We start from the raw sequence: 17,131 nt of genomic DNA on the forward strand, positions 1-17,131 counted from the left end.
ATGAGTGTCTGAGAGAGGAAAGGTGAGGATGAGTTGAGTGTCATCAGCATAGCAGTGGTATGAAAACCCTGTGTGAGGTTATGACCTCATTGAATGAGCTGGTATAAAGGGAGATCAGAAGAGTTTTCGCTATAACAGCAAGCTTCACACTATCCCACTGTACATTTTATCTGTTTAGATATACATGTAATGTGGAGCATCTGTAAAACAAGTTAATTCCTCGTATCACTTATCTTACAACAGCTAGAAATGTTACCTAAGAACCAAAAATGTCGTCCTTTCCAATGACTTTCCTACGTCAATAACTTCAAATTAAAGTTTTACCTCATGCTGTTACAAAATGCTGACACTGGAGACTCCTTACAGAAAAAGATAAATAACCATCTCCTCACAGAAAACCTTGTGTGAGTGATTTGTTCAAAAGCAAAACTCCATGTCACAGAGGGTTTGGGTTTGTGCATGTGTGGATGAGAGTGGGTGTGTGCTTGTGTTTTAGAGGGGGTGCTAACATGCCTGATAGTGAGATAACAGCATTTATCACTAACCTCATTCTAAATTACTCCCACTGATACTGTCTGGCACACACACACACACACACACACACACACACACACACACACACACACACACACACACACACCCAGTCTGCCTTCTCCCTTAGCCTCATCTGATCCTGAGCATGACCTGATTTAGCTAGGACACATGAGCTGAATTATGTAAGTGCTGTTCAGTCTAAGCAATGCCTCATCTTAGGCCCTAGATCCTAACTTTCCCTTAATAATTATGTCCAGTAAAAACGATCGTACTTATATATATATATATATATATTTTTTTAATTCTGGATTCTCATTGATCAGAATGTGTTGATTAATATTTTATCACAGCAGGTCTGACATTAGTGTCGGCTGTATTCCAGCGACAGGTTTATATTAATGTGCTCATTCTAATATGTTCTAACACATTCTGTGAGAAGACGTTTATTTAACTTTTTTTTTAAAGGAGTCTCCAGTGCCAGCCCTGCCAAGTCTTCAGGACAGAGACCTTCGCACTTTCGGGTTTCTTAGCAGCAAGACAAGTTGCATTTTTTTTCTTCAAAAAAGAGACTGACTCTCACAGAAATGACCATTTATAGCGTCTATACCATAAGTGATAACTTGCTTTGATATTTCACAACATCAAATATAACTATAACTAGATTAAGAGTATGACATTGTTCTTTAATAACTAAAAATGCAGTCACTGACTATGTTTACATGGACAGCAACAATCTAATTATTGACCTTATTCTGAATAAGACAATAGTCTGATTAAGGTGTTTACATGAGTCGCTTTCAGAATATTCCTTTCATGTTCCTGTTTTACATGTTATAGAACATAGTTCGATTAACATAGGGCTCATTACGTCCCCACGACGTTCATAATGTGATTAAGGTGTGTACATGTCTGTAATACACGTCCATAATGCGACTAAAACAAGAGTACTCCACATGTCTTAATTCGATTTGTGTTTACTTCGAGTATGACTTTAGTCGGATTAAGGTCATCAATAATCACTGTTTATATGCTAGTTTCTTAATCAGAGTATCGTTTTAATCGGGTTAATATCGGATTATTGTTGTCCATGTAAATGTACTAATTGGCAGCCTGCTGTGGTATAAGAGGAATAAAACACTTTGGGACATGCTGGGGTAAAAGTACCTTCTTGTTGTTCATTATTTTTTTCTATGTTAGATGAGAAACTTCCTCACAGTATAATTCATGTGCTAGAAATACACTGCCTGACCAAAAGAAAGCTAAACACACTAAAATTTCGTTGCACTACCTTTAACTTTGATATACAGCGCACATTCTTCCTGGCACTGTTTCGACAACCTTGTGCAACGTGACAACATTTATTTCCATCCAGAGTTACATTCATTTTTGGCCGAGATCTTGTATTGAGGACGGGAGCATCGAAACCACTCTGTATAGTCTTCGCCAGCACATCCCAAAGACTTTCAATTGGATTAAGGTCAGAACTCTGTGGTGGCCAATTCATGTGTGAAAATGATTCCTCATGCTCCCTGAACCACTCAATTTCAGCCCAATGAATGATGTGACTTCACCAAGTGTGTTAAAGATCTCCGATCACTCAAGATTTTGAACGTTCATTTTTCCGACCACATTTCTTCCTCAGAGTTGACAGTTCGCCGCTCTCCTTCCAGGTTTTAATAATGCGTTGGACAGTTCTTAACCCAATTCCAGGGATTTCAGCAATCTCCTTAGTTGTTTTCTTTGCTTGATGCCGGCCAATAATTTGCCCCTTCTGAAACATCTTTTCCACGATCACGGGATACGTCTTCCAACAGCTACACACTGTATCAGTTAGGGTCAAAAGAATTGCTGGCAGCTGAAACGTATTAATCACTGCGCTAATGATCCAGTCATTATTGGAGCGCTTAAGTATTTGCTTATTTAAATCCGAACAGCGACCTTTTTTTTGGCCAAGCAGTGTATATATTATATGATATGGCTATACAGTAAGATTTTAAAAATGGGAATCCTTTCGTGTATTTATAATTTGTGCATTAAGACCCTAATTTATTAACATCCCATATATGAAGGCTAAATTGCATTCGTTCTGATAAATTGTGTGTGCAGTTAGTGGGTGTGTTTCAACGCATTTGCAAAAAGTAATTACGAACATGGTGTCACATGCAAAGGAGGTAGCGAGCGCAGCTTTTTTTCATGCGATACCCGTTTTCCTGCTAGAATAATACTGAAATTGAAAATACGTGTGTGTGATTACACAGCGGGAACAGTGCTAAAAATAAAAGTGGAGAGACGGGTAGAAAATGATTCAAAAATTTCATTCATTCCCATGTGTCTTGCTGTCATATTTGTGTACGCACTTACCAAGACAAATTCCTTGTGTGTGTGAGCAATAAAGCTCATTCGGATTCGGATTCTGATATATATAATAGGAGTGTAGCTGTGAATGTGTGTTCTGTTCAAAAGCTGATTTTAAAGAGACCTATTTCATAACTCTTCATAACTCTTAAATGCAAACATGCAACAGATAATTAAATGTTAGTCACATTAAAATGAAACTCTGTGAAACAATGAGACATCATTTCAAGAAACATTAATAAAATAATGGCTTGGTGGAAGCGGGTTAACCCGTATCCGGACATTACACTGAGCGTCCAATATTCATTTATTTGCCGATACGCAGCCATGAATTTTGCACTTTTTAGCCAAAATGTAATGTTTATTAAGGCAAGGGTTCCCAAACTTTTCCAGGGCAAGGGCCCCCCAAATGGCATTAACATTTGACCGAGGCCCCCGATTTGCAAGATGTCTTTAAAACACATTAAAAATACAGACTTCTGAATATATCCCCCTTTTTTATTAATAATTACATCTTACATCTTTACATCACATTAGGAATTGATTGTGTGTGTGTGTGTGTGTGGTTGTCTGGGAGTGAGAAAGAGAAAACATACTAGTGGGAGGGATGGGCTTGGTGGCTCCGACACAGTTTGTTGAGGCCCCCCGGGCACCCCTGGCGGCCCCCAAGGGGCCCCCACTTTGAAAACCACTGTATTAAGGTGAACAGGCATGGCATGGTGGTGCAGCAGGTAGTATTGCTACCTCATAGCTCCAAAGTCCCTGGTTCGAGTTAGTCCTGAGCTTGCATTACGTGTACTCCTTGTGTTCATATGGGTTTCCTCTGGGTTCTCCAGTTTCCTCCAACTGTACAAAAACATGCTGGGAGGACGATTGGCTACTCTAAATTGAAAGGGGGTGTGAATGTGTATGCACGGTGGCCTTGGATGGATTGGCATCGCAGGTGCGGTGAGCTCACAGTGTTCCCAGAATAGCCTCTGAATCCATCAGAACCCTGACCAGGACAAAACTGATTGGGGCAAACATGCAAAACAGACAATTTGCTGATTTGGAAAGCACAATCCTTCATCAGACCATTAATATTTCAGCTTTCATGAGGTTTGCACGTGTTTTTACACCCTTGCACTTCTGTGGAGTGTCATTTTGTCACTGGTCCATCATTATCGGTCTTCTGATTTCTCTTATCACAAGAATGAGTTTATTTCTTGCTGTAATAAAATCTGCAGGACCAGTTAAGCTATTTATAGTGTATCCGTCTCTACAAAGTGAGTCAAAGGAACCTTCGCAATTAAACGGTCTACGATGGCTGTATAGATTCCGCGTCATTCCCAGCAGACATGCTGCTAATTGCCATTAAGTGTTCTTGACTGGGGTTCAACTCAAAGCCCGGTTAATGCTAATCGTAAAGGTAGCTTTTGCTGTTATCTGTCAGAGTGTATAAATGTGAAGTTCCAGTGCCAATCTGGCTTACTGGGGACTGCTGTGTCCCTTCCCAGGAACGTCAAGGCTTTTTTGCTGGACTGCCCAACCCCCCCCTACATGTCTCATGCTGAGTCCAGATGGACTCAGCTAAGTTCCTGAGGCTCTGGCCTTTATTGAATGCCTCCATTGATTATGACTAGCAGAGTTGGATTGGAGGGGTGGATGGGGCTGTTCTTCTTCAAACAGCTAGTAATATACAGATGCATTTAAAGAGCAAAGGCGATAGCTGACAGTGGTGTGCATGCATGCATAGGGTCTAGGTCTATGTCATTGGTCTGTAGGTCTTAGGCCAAGGTCAAAGGCCAAGGTCAAAGTGCTGACCCACATTTCGGCCGGCTGGCTGTCGAATATCCATCATTCTATTTCCCCACCTCCTGCTGCTCATTACCTTTGACCCCAGGACACTTATCTTACGTAAGCACCATTGCCGAGGTGCCTTAACCAGCCGCGTCGTAATGACGCTCATAAGTCATTGTGGAAATGTAATTGGCAAGAGGTTAAGAGTGTGTTCGTGTGAGTCTGGTGTGTGTGAGCACCATTTAGACTTTGTCTTTACTTACTCTGAGAGCATTGTGACGGCTAAGATTTACACCGCATGCGCTAAAAGCAACGCTGTCTGCTCAAAACATATAGCCATAAATATGTAAAGACAATTGTCAATTACAGTTATTTTATTTCATCACGTTTGCATGTCTAATAGGTACATTATAAGGTATCGGTTATTGTTCTGGCTCTTGGGGATTGTGTGATGATTATTACTCAACACCGATGGATGAGCAGATTGTGCCTTTAGAGCACAGCCACATGTTCAGTACACTGTTTTGCATGCGAGAGTTATTACGTTGAATCACTGGCCTAATTTTGAAACCCAGGTCTGCACCTCCTCCAATTGTTTGTGCACAGATGTTGTCCTTTTTCAGTGTGGGAAAGCCCATCTGAACATTGCTAATTAATACATAGGTGGTGCTTTAAGTCAGAGCCTTATTCCCCAGTGGCACAGCAGACAATAAGCTAGCAGTAGCCGTGGCTGGGCTAACACTAAATCCCCAGCGTAGTGATGTATAATGTCGTTGGTAGACGGGTATAATGGCAGAATAACATGAATAATTTGGGTCAGCCCATCAGTCCATACAGTAGCTAATGGCTGCACATATTTCATATTTGTGAGCATTGGGGAAGAAGGGGTGTCTTGCTGACTCAGCATTTTTACTACCATGCTATATACATACGTGGCCTTCCCAGACACTGAAATTGTGAAACCCACATGCAGTAGCTTCCGAAAAAGCTGCTCGGGTAGCACAAAATAGAGAAGGTGCAGATGCGGGTTTCAGAATTAGACCAGTGGTTCATCCATTCAGCCATTCATCTTCAGGGTTGTTGTGGATCCGGAGCCAGGAATACACTTGGGATGAGACGCCAGTCCATCTCATGGCACTTATATATGCATGCGTTCTCACCATCCCTTGGGACAGTTTATAGTCGCCAATCCACTTACTGGCATATTTTTGGGAGGTGGGAGGAAATGGGAATGACTTTTGTCATTTTTCCATCCCATCCTGTCCCATTTCGTTCTTTCTTTTACTTCCCTCCTTTCCTTTGCTTTCTGTTCCTCCCTCACTCTCACCCTTTCCTCACCTCTCCTCTCCTCTGAAAATCATGATTCATGTTTTTTTTTCCTTTATGTCTGACTACTTATTCAGTCATGGTTCAGTGCATTTTAACGTTCTTTGTTTCTTTCTTCGTTTCTTTCTTTCTTTCACTTTCCTTTACTTTCTTTTGCTTTCCTCCCTCACTCCATCACCATTTCCTCTCCTCTCCTCCGAAAATGTTTTTCTTACAGTATGTCTAGCTTCAAATTCAATTAAATCACAGTTTCCTTTCTTTCTTTCTTTCTTTCTTTCCAAGTGAAACACATGATTTTTTTTCCCTATGCACAGCTACCAATTCAGTCCAGTCAATTTACTTTATTTTGTTTGTTTCATTCCCTCTATTCCTTTCTATTCCTTTCTTCCTTTGTGATATTTCAACAAAATTAAAATGAGAAATGAGATGAACGAAGAATGTCGTACATTGACATCAGTCTTACCCACTTGACAATCTTTGTTCTGTGCTCAAATCAACTTCTGCAACAGAGGAATGTTTGCTGATGTATTAAAACAATACAATAGAAATAATAGGCTGTGTTTAGCGCTTCCCTTTATGCACTCTTTATCCACTGTCTGGTTAAAAGAAATGATTAAACATGGCAACTGATGACAGAAAGCATGTGTAGCCAGTGCTTTTCCAGCCTCTGATACTATCGTTCAGTATGTGAACTGAATATATACTGGATGGACATGATAGTGCATAGTAAGTGTTTAACCTATTGAATGGCTCTTGTCTTCTTTACAGAAATAGCAAGTTTGGAGGATTGTGGTCAACAGCTGAAGAGGATCCTGGACTCCCCCAGCATGCCGCAGTCTAACCACCAGCTCCTGGTCTATCTGACCTGTCACCTCAGCAAAGTGACTCAGAGTGGAGGAGCTGCTCAGGCCAGTGCCAGGTTTCTGTCTCAGGCCTACATCGAGCTGGTCTTTAAACACAGCCATTTCAGGTAAGATGCATACTAAATTGAATTGGATCTGTTCCTGGCGTTACTGCTATGCTTGTGTTTTGGGTGTATGCAATACACTGTAGGGTTTTTTTCCCTCCATTTGTGTTGTGTTGAAGAATTTAAGAAATCCACAGCCCATAATATGACTGATATCTCTAGATCTAGAGCTAGATATTACTCCTGTAACAGAAACTAACATTCACCCTGTTTGTCTGACAGATAAGTTAATACATTAAAGCTGTAATGCTCTTGTGGGTGATTGACAAAGAATAATGGCATCCATGACGTCGCATACGAGAAGGTGAAGGAAACAGTTTATACAGCACTAATTATACAGGCTCGGATGTCAGAAACTCCCAGGAAAGTGAAACTAAAGCTTGACACCCATGAGTAATTACACATCAAGTTGCTGAACCTGTCATAAAATTTGAGAAACAAATGGTTTTATTCAGAAATGGGCTTCCATAAATTTAATACCTGGCCTTCATATGCAGTATATTAATTTACATATGCAGTCTCTGCTCCAGAAGTGACTTTCGTATGCATTATTAATGAAGCTATATGCAAAGCCACCCTGTATTTTTCACCTTTAGGAAGAAATGTGTTCATTTAAGCAAGCACACAATATAGACATGTTTCAAGAAGGTCTTGTTTTTCTCATTTTCATTTGCCTGAATGGAAAATAATACAAAATACAGCATGGTAAACATTTGTTTACTGTTAAAGTCAGTCCTTCCAGTATTATCTTTTAACTTTTCCTTTGAGATTTGGCACTGTATTATTATTTATTATTATTAATTAATACATTTATTATTATTATTATTATTATTATTAGTAGTAGTAGTAGTAGTAGTAGTATTAATATTTATTTATTTATTTATTTATTTATTTATTTATTTTTTATCTTTTCAAACCGTGGCTGCGGATGGTGTCAGTGTACCAGCAGGGACTTTCCTTTTTGCTTCAGTTTTTGCTGTATTCTGCCTATTGAAGAGGATGTTGTGTTTTCACGCAGTGTATCAAACCTGTAGTAGAGAAGTCCTTCACTGTTCTACCCCCTCTGGATACATGGTATGATCAGTGATTACAAATTACTCATCTAATGTCTCTCATGGAAACCGTGAAAAGTTTCTACTGGGTTGACATTTTCACAGTTGATCTGCTGCTGTTCAAATGAAGAAATACAAACACATATTTGATCTTTCTGTTGGGGGGAAAAAAGAAAAGCCTTTTTTTTTAAATGTGTTTACAGCATGCAGTGTCATTTGCACATTATTAAACATGGATTCACACTCACACACATAAACACGGAAACCCTCTTAAACCCAGATACATACACAGACGTAGTTAAATTTGACATTTAAAGCCCAGTCACGCAGATGTTGAAAGTTGTATTTGGATGACTGTTGAATCTGTAGGATGTAAGACTCTCCTGCTTGTTGTGTACAAAGCACTTCAGGACCTTTTTGTTAGCAAAACTGTCATCTGATTTTTTTTTTCACAGTTTTGCTGTATAAATGATGATGTTGCGTAATAACCAGAAAGAGGTTGAGTAGACAAAAATCTTACTCAAGCAAAAATGACTCAAGTAAAAATAAAAATCACTAAGTCCATATCCTTTCCTTTCTTCCTTCTTGCCTTATTTCCTTCATTTCCTCTGTCTTTCCTACCTGCCTACCTTCCTAGATGCAAGCATCTTTCTATCTTCTTATTCCCTTTCCTTTTTTCTTTTCTATCTTCCTTTCTTTCTTTCCTTCCTTCCTTCCTTCCTATCAACATTTAATTAAAATAGATGAACAAAAACTGCAGTACATAGCCCACATCTTTGCATCATAAAAATTTTTGTTTCATAAAAGTACACACAAAGTATAAACTCCAGTATACACACAAAATGAAACGTGAAAAACAAACTCCAGTTTACACAGGATCAGCTTTACATTACAGAATAAGCAGTGCTGATGATAATGAGATCAAAACTTATAAAGCAATAAGTTTTTAAAAAAAAATAGTCAAGTGTTCGCAGAGACCTATACATAACTCATAGCCTATGGCATAAATCATAGAAGGTAAATATTGTTTTGCTTTCTAAAGCAAAAAAAAAAAAAGAGGCAATTTGTGAATGTTATTAGAAACGTCAATATTTTAATGATTTGTTTTTATATTTATGTACCTAAATGCTACCCTAATACACGATGAGGCCAATTTGCATATAGTTTCATATTCACTACATAAATGCACCATTTGAGATTCAGATATAAAAAACCCTATAACTGACTATTCAGTTATATATACTAAAAGCATATTATCCAGGAACTGCTATGAATTATTCAGTAAGTACAGCGAAGTAATGGGAATAGTTTGAAGTTATGACAGTGAGGAATGCAAGTGTGGGCCAAGCATTCTACTTTAATGAGTAAAACTTATTCAAAATTTGACTTAGCAGCTCAGATGGTTACACATTCACAGCGTATGACAGATTTTCCATCACTATAGAAGCCACATCACTATAATGACTGCAGTAACTTCTTAATTTCAGTTAGAGAAGGAACAGAAGTATAGCAGAAGAATAGCCCTGGTGATTCAAGGCCTCGTCACATTTCATCACAATTACCTTGTAAGCAGTGACACCATATATCGTATAAAGTGCCTGGCTGCGTGATGGACTTTCGTACACACAGGAGAGAGTAGTGTGGGAGTCGTTGGGATCACAGCCTGGGTATTGTACTCCACTAATTCCTAACTCGCCTCAGTCTTATTTGATTGTGATCTATTTCCTTGCCCCAGTGCCAAGTGAGAGATGGGGATGGGACTTTCCTTTCTCACAGTGTCAGATCCACTTGTCCATCTTGCTTGTGAGATTAGCAGGGGGAAGGGCTGTATTATGCCTCAAACACTCCTTTTGTTTGGTCAGCACAAACAGCTGCTGACTGGGGTCATGTAAGGTAATCATCACTATTACGAAGTAGGTGTAAAATTTTAGAAATTCTTTACTCTAATATTTGGAGATACTGGATTTTTGATTTCCGTGAGCTGCAAGCCGAAATCATCGAGATTAAAACAAAAAAAAAGGCTTGAAATATTTCACTTTATGTGTAATGAATCTAGAATATATGAAAGTTACACTTTTTTAATTAAATTATGGGGGAAAATTATCTTTTCCACAATATTAATTTTTTTTTAGCTGCACCTGTACAATAATAATCCACACCGGGATATGACCATTACCACCCCGAAGTGGATTGTTTCCATATAACAGGAATGTTTGAAGTGTGTTATTCCACATATACCACAGAGATTCATGATTACAATTTTTAATTGTCATATTGCACCTTTTAACTCTTAATATTTACATTTAAAATACCTATTTACATTTAACGTTATGGAATGCTAACAGTTCCTGTTATCATTTACGTCATAAACAGTTGCTCTCTCACCAGCCTCTCCTGTACTGTCATTTATGTTACAGCCAGAACTACTGTCTGTGCTGTGCGGTTATATAAAATTAATCCACACCTTCTGACCAATCAGATATGAGAATTCAATCACACTGTGGTATAAAATTAAGATAACACATATTAATGAAGAATGTAATTGTTAAAAGAGCTACACTCCTAGAAGAATCGTCCTATCTAGCACCCTCAATAGATTTGCTCTGGACGAACCTTAAAGGCTTTTAATGAAAACCCTACAGTAAAACAGTGTTCCCTTTCAAAAAAGCTCAAAGCTCAATGGAAAGCTAGTATCATTAACCATAATATAAATCCAAAAGAATTACAACAATTTACGAAAAGTATGTTTAAAAATGCACTCTTAAAATGAAGCTTAAATGTATACCCTTAAATGATTCTTTAGTTTGTCCTTCTAGGAGAACACTCAGGTACTGTATTGTGATTCCCTTACAGAGAGGGCTCCAAGAATGCTTAAATGTCCAGAACTCGCTGTAAGAACCTTGTTTTAGAACCAGAAATCTGGATATGGATTTAGATTTAGATCCTTAATGAGCAAGCCAGAGGTGACGGTGGCAAGAAAAACTCCCTGAGACTGCATGAGGAAGAAACCTTGAGAGGAACCAGACTCAAAAGGGAATCAAACCTTTTCTGTGTGACCCGGGATAGTGCAATTATGAGTCGTTACTCTTCCACAGCTGTATACTATAGAGTCAAGCAGTGCTAAGTGTGTTGAAAGGATCTGCAGTGCTAGCATCATGGTCGTTTTTGATTTCAGTAGCGTTTTCGCTTTAAGTCTTCAGGAATCCAAGTGAAGTTATCAACAGAACCATAGAGGGACCTTGCATTTGAAGAGTGTAGGCTGTCCTTAGCTGAGCACAGTGCTCAGGATGAGCTATAGTGGCTCAGGTGGTAGAGCGGGTTGGCCACTAATTACAGGGTTGGCGATTCAAACCTTACGCCCTCCAAATGCTGAAGTGTCCTGGTGCAAGACACTGAACTCCTGGTTGCTCCCAATGGCTGGCTAGTGCCTTGCAAGAATTTCATAAACCATTCAGCGTTTATATTGTCATCAGTAGGACATTGTAGTCACTGTGGAACTTTATAGGTAATAAAAGTAGTTTAAATTAGACTGGGATAATGGACTTGTTCTCTTGTTAAGAATGCAGGTTCCAGAGTTTTAGTTTAATGGCATTCTTAGACCTGTTTGTACCAGCATGAGGATATGCTGGGTTTTTTTTTTATGGAGAATACAAAGCAGTTGTGTTAAGCTGCTAAGGTTAAGATGTAAACTGAATGTAAATGTTGCTGCATTCTGAACCAGCTGAACTTTATTTAAAGCACTTCGACACCAATCTAGGTTTAGAGGTTGTAAAAGCATTAACTAGCAGTGTGAATATATACCATAGGTATTATTTTGGCTATGTTTTTCAAATGATAATCTGCAGGTGGAAATTTTACCAACATGGGAATGAAATGCTAGAGCAGCCACAAGGGTTCACACCAAGGTCCTTAACTGTAGCTTTTAGCTTTACTGAATTGGCCTTAAGCTTTAGGGTGAAATTGCCAAACTTATTACTTGCAGAATTGCTTCCCAACACTAGTATATTTTTATTTCTCAGAATTTTACCACTTCGCTGTATGATTTTCTGACCATAAAAAATGAGTCACTGGTCTTCCTGGCAGATCAGCCAGTGATTCTCAGGATGTGACTGAGTGCATTTTGTGACATGACTGTGTGTGTTTGTATGTGTGTGTGTGTGTGTGTGAGAGAGAGAGAGAGAGAGAGAGAGAGAGAGAGAGAGAGAGAGAGCCAGAGAGAGAGAAATTGATTAAAAACTATGTGCAGAAGTGTCACATAATATCCACATACAGTGAGGGAAAAAAGTATTTGATCCCCTGCTGATTTTGTACGTTTGCCCACTGACAAAGAAATGATCAGTCTATAATTTTAATGGTAGTTCTATTTGAACAGTGAGAGACAGAATAACAACAAAAAAATCCAGAAAAACGCATGTCAAAAATTTTATAAATTAATTTGCATTTTAATGAGGGAAAAAAGTATTTGACCCCCTCTCAATCAGAAAGATTTCTGGCTCCCAGGTGTCTTTTATACAGGTAACGAGCTGAGATTAGGAGCACACTCTTAAAGGGAGTGCTCCTAATATCAGTTTGTTACCTGTATAAAAGACACCTGTCCACAGAAGCAATCAATCAGTCATATTCCAAACTCTCCACCATGGCCAAGACCAAAGAGCTCTCCAAGGATGTCAGGGACAAGACTGTAGACCTACACAAGTCTGGAATGGGCTACAAGACCATTGCCAAGCAGCTTGGTGAGAAGGGGACAACAGTTGGTGCGATTATTTGCAAATGGAAGAAGCACAAAAGAACTGTCAATCTCCCTCGGCCTGGGGCTCCATGCAAGATCTCACCTCGTGGAGTTGCATTGATCATGAGAACAGTGAGGAATCAGCCCAGAACTACACGGGAGGATCTTGTCAATGATCTCAAGGCAGCTGGGACCATAGTCACCAAGAAAACAATTGGTAACACACTACGCCGTGAAGGACTGAAATCCTGCAGCGCGCGCAAGGTCCGCTGCTTCAGAAAGCACATATACATGCCCGTCTGAAGTTTGCCAATGAACATCTGAATGATTCTGAGGACAACTGGGTGAAAGCGTTGAGGTCAGATGAGACCAAAATGGAGCTCTTTGGCATCAACTCAACTCGCCGTGTTTGGAGGAGGAGGAATGCTGCCTATGACCCCTGGAACACCATCCCCACCGTCAAACATGGAGGTGGAAACATTATGCTTTGGGGTTTTTTTTCTGCTAAGGGGACAGGACAACTTCACCGCATCAAAGGGACGATGGACGGGGCCATGTACCGTCAAAGGTGAAAACCTCCTTCCCTCAGACAGGGCATTGAAAATGGGTCGTGGATGGGTATTCCAGCATGACAATGACCCAAAACACATGGCCAAGGCAACAAAGGAGTGGCTCAAGAAGAAGCACATTAAGGTCCTGGAGTGACCTAGGCAGTCTCCAGACCTTAATCCCATAGAAAATCTGTGGAGGGAGCTGAAGGTTCGAGTTGCCAAACGTCAGACTCGAAACCTTAATGACTTGGAGAAGATCTGCAAAGAGGAGTGGGACAAAATCCCTCCTGAGATGTGCGCAAACCTGGTGGCCAACTACAAGAAACGTCTGACCTCTGTGATTGCCAACAAGGGTTTTTAAACCAAGTACTAAGTCATGTTTTGCAGAGGGGTCAAATACTTATTTCCCTCATTAAAATGCAAATCAATTTATAACATTTTTGATGTGCGTTTTTCTGGATTTTTTTGTTGTTATTCTGTCTCTCACTGTTCAAATAAATCTACCATTAAAATTATAGACTGATCATTTCTTTGTCAGTGGGTAAACATACAAAATCAGCAGGGGATCAAATACTTTTTTCCCTCACTGTAATACTACTGTACAGTGTAAATACAGATTATTTCGGCAGGACTGAACATACATTTTGTATATTTACACATTGTACATTGACTTGTACATTCATTCATGTACAATATTCATGTATAATATGTGGTGTATTTAATATTGTTTTTCCAGTGTGCCCCCTCCCCCCTTTTATTTTGAACATGCTACGGGTAAGATTTGCCTTTAAAAGCATATCATTTGACATTACTGGTTACAGTTTCAGATTTAAAAAAAATCTGAGTCTTAAATACAAATCTAAAAAATTTTCCCTGTTTTATTTCCCCAGGAATCCTAGTTGCTGCACCTTTTCTTTTTTTTTTCTTTCTTTTTTTTTTTTTTTACATAAAATCTGTATTTTTAACATTCAAATTTTTGATCATTTCAAATGATATGTTAGCGGCAAAATACACTGCAGAATTTTTTTAAAATATATAATTCAAATATACAGAATTCATATTAAAATACTTTTGTCAGCTTCCATGCGCCATACAGTCACTGAAGTTGGTGCAGTTAAGGAAATTGTTACAGCGACTGTTACTTGTATAAAATACAAATATAATATAAAATACTTTAAAATAATATATAATATAAAGTACTTCTAGAAACTAAGAAGTAAGTTGGTGGTTGATTGTACTGGGCTGATCTACATAATAAATTTGGTAAAACCAATTCTTCTAACTAAAGTTACATTTGAACACAATTATTTTGAAAAAATAATAATAATTGCTTGTGGTTAAAATCTTATCAGGATCCAATCCATATACAAGATCAGGGTTCTGTGAATCAAGTGTCTTGCGAAAGTTAATATGAGCTCACGCAGTGACTCTCGTTCATTGGTTTTTCTGCCCTCCTTTGTTTGTAGCACGGATGTGAACCCGGATCATCACGTGAAGATTCTGGAAGCCCTCATCGTCGTGGGAGGCCTGTCTGAGATGCAAGCTGCCCCAGGTAGGCAAGATCTCCATTTGGGTCTGGTACAGTATATGAATCCAAAGCATGAAGAGATCCTGGCGCGTTGTTATCAGTTTCCTGCTCTAGCGCTGCATTTTTAATTTTTTTTTTAACGCAGATGTGCGCCGCAGCATATTTTCCGAGCTGAGGTCACTTATTTGATAATAATTTCTCTTCAGTAATTGCAGTTGTTAGCGGCAATGTAGACGGTATCTGTCTCTCTGTTGGAAGTGATTAAGATGTTCCTAAATAAAGTTAGCAAAGCATGAGTGTGTGTCTTGGTGACTGATGATGGCTGCTGAAGGGCCAACGAATGTTTGTGGATAGATGGTAACAGAAGAGAGCAAGGAGCAAACGAGCAGGAGATGATCCTCCTGTCCAAGGACTGAGTAGGACTCCTCTGAGGCCTGGCAGCAGTGTGTAGCAATGAATCTTGATTTCCTGTCAGGTCTTTTTTTGGCAGCCTAGGCTCCCTTCGTGGTCTGTTTTGTGGTTTAATGAAAGGAGTTTGACTCTGTGCCTGATACAGTTCTTCAGCTGAAGTTTATTTAACTTATGTAGTTCTCACAGAGAGAGAATGGTCAGGCTCCTCCCTCGAAGGCTGCAGTCTTGAGTTAAAACAGTTATGGTCGTTGAACCTCTGGAGTTAGTAGTGCGAAATGAATATGGGCAGACACGGTTGATGTTTTTCTGCTTTTAGTTTGAAGTATGTTTTTAATAGTTTGAATGAAAGAAACGAAACACAACAGGGTGTGCTGTTAGATGTGAACAATCAAAGATGAGTTGGAGTCACTGTTACCACCCTGAAGTTGATTATATTTCCGATATCCGTGTCTTTTATTCCGCTTCAGTTTGCCAATTATTGCATAGTTTAAAAATAATTCAAGAATGCCAAGTTGAACTTTTTATCCATTTATAGTTACATGTAATGTTGGGGAACATCTGTGAAACGTTAGTTCCTTTCATCACTTATTTTAAACTGTTGTTCCCTCACCACCCACTCTTTTATTATTATTATTATTATTATTATTATTATTATTATTATTATTATAATCTCTGGAGACTGTTTATAAAAATGTTTAATAAACATTTCTTTACAGAAAAAACTTTTCCAACATGTCCCTGTGAACGAGCTGTTACTGTAGAAATAATAAGACCGAGTAGTTGGCATCACTCTCTGAGCTGTTGTTATATTAATAAATCAGCATCTTTCGACCAATCAGAAATAAGAATTCAGCGATGATGTGGTGTATATTTAGCATAATATGGCTTTCTAATAGATGACATAGAGGAAAGGTATTAGTTAGAATGTGCAGCCAAGCAATGCTCTCTGAATTACAGCCAATATCATGAATATATTAAACAAAAAATGAACAAGAAGCTGACGAAACTGTATTTTAATTCAAACAAGCATCACAACTGTTTATATTACTCTCTGGCTTTCATTCTCTCTCTCCTTCTCTCCCGCTCTCTCTCTTATGTGTGTGTATATATATATATATATATATATATATATATATATATATATATGAAAGTCTTAGGAACCCTATTTTTTTAGTACAAACTTTGTTATAGATTTTTATTTTATGACTTCTAAGTCAGTACAAAAAACATTTTAGATTCCCGAACATTAGTTTTCCAGCACAAAATTAAATATTACAGAAAAATGTTTGTTTGTCAATAAAGAAAGCAGCGTATTATGTAAGAGACACTTTTCAGACCAAAAAACAAACATAATGAATTCTGCGGGATTTTGCTGCAAAAATAAGAAGCAAGTCAAAGTCTCCAGAAGAACCGTGTCTGGTTCTGCAAGATGCTCAACAAAACTTACAGCTCATCAGCTTATAAAACTGCACTAATTGTACCTGAGTATTTTTTTTTTTGTCACACCAAATATTGACTTTGTTTCAGTTATTACTGTTTACTGATCTTTGTAGTATTAGTATTTTTTAAATGTAGAAACATTTAATTTCATTATTTTGAAGGCATTTTTGCTCTACAGCATTTCTTATAATATATATGGAAATTGTTGGCTTTTTTGACATATTTTGCCTCACATTATCTTCAAACACTCTTTAATATGATCAATGAATGCAAGCTGTCCAGTCCCTAAGGCAGCGAAGCAACCCCAAACCATAACATTTCCACCACCATGCTTGGTATGAGGTGCTTCTCCTGAAAAGCTGTCTTTCGTCTATGCCAAGCATGTCTGCTGTTACTGTGGCCAAACAACTCTATCTTTGATTCATCTGTCCAGAGCACATTATTCCAAAATGGTCTTTG

General features: G+C 38.5%; 1 protein-coding gene across 2 annotated transcripts in view; it reads left to right on the forward strand.

Annotated features, from left to right (window-relative positions):
• pik3r3b (phosphoinositide-3-kinase, regulatory subunit 3b (gamma)) overlaps positions 1-17,131 on the forward strand; it is a 214,830-nt gene that overhangs the window by 101,724 nt on the left and 95,975 nt on the right. For both annotated transcript variants that reach the window (XM_053635982.1, XM_053635983.1), the window contains exons 6-7: positions 6,763-6,964; positions 14,760-14,845. In XM_053635982.1, the coding sequence (XP_053491957.1) occupies positions 6,763-6,964; positions 14,760-14,845 (288 nt within the window). The remainder of the gene's footprint in view (positions 1-6,762; positions 6,965-14,759; positions 14,846-17,131) is intronic.

The sequence above is a fragment of the Ictalurus furcatus genome, chromosome 11, assembly GCF_023375685.1.
Source record: "Ictalurus furcatus strain D&B chromosome 11, Billie_1.0, whole genome shotgun sequence".
Lineage (NCBI taxonomy): Eukaryota > Metazoa > Chordata > Actinopteri > Siluriformes > Ictaluridae > Ictalurus > Ictalurus furcatus.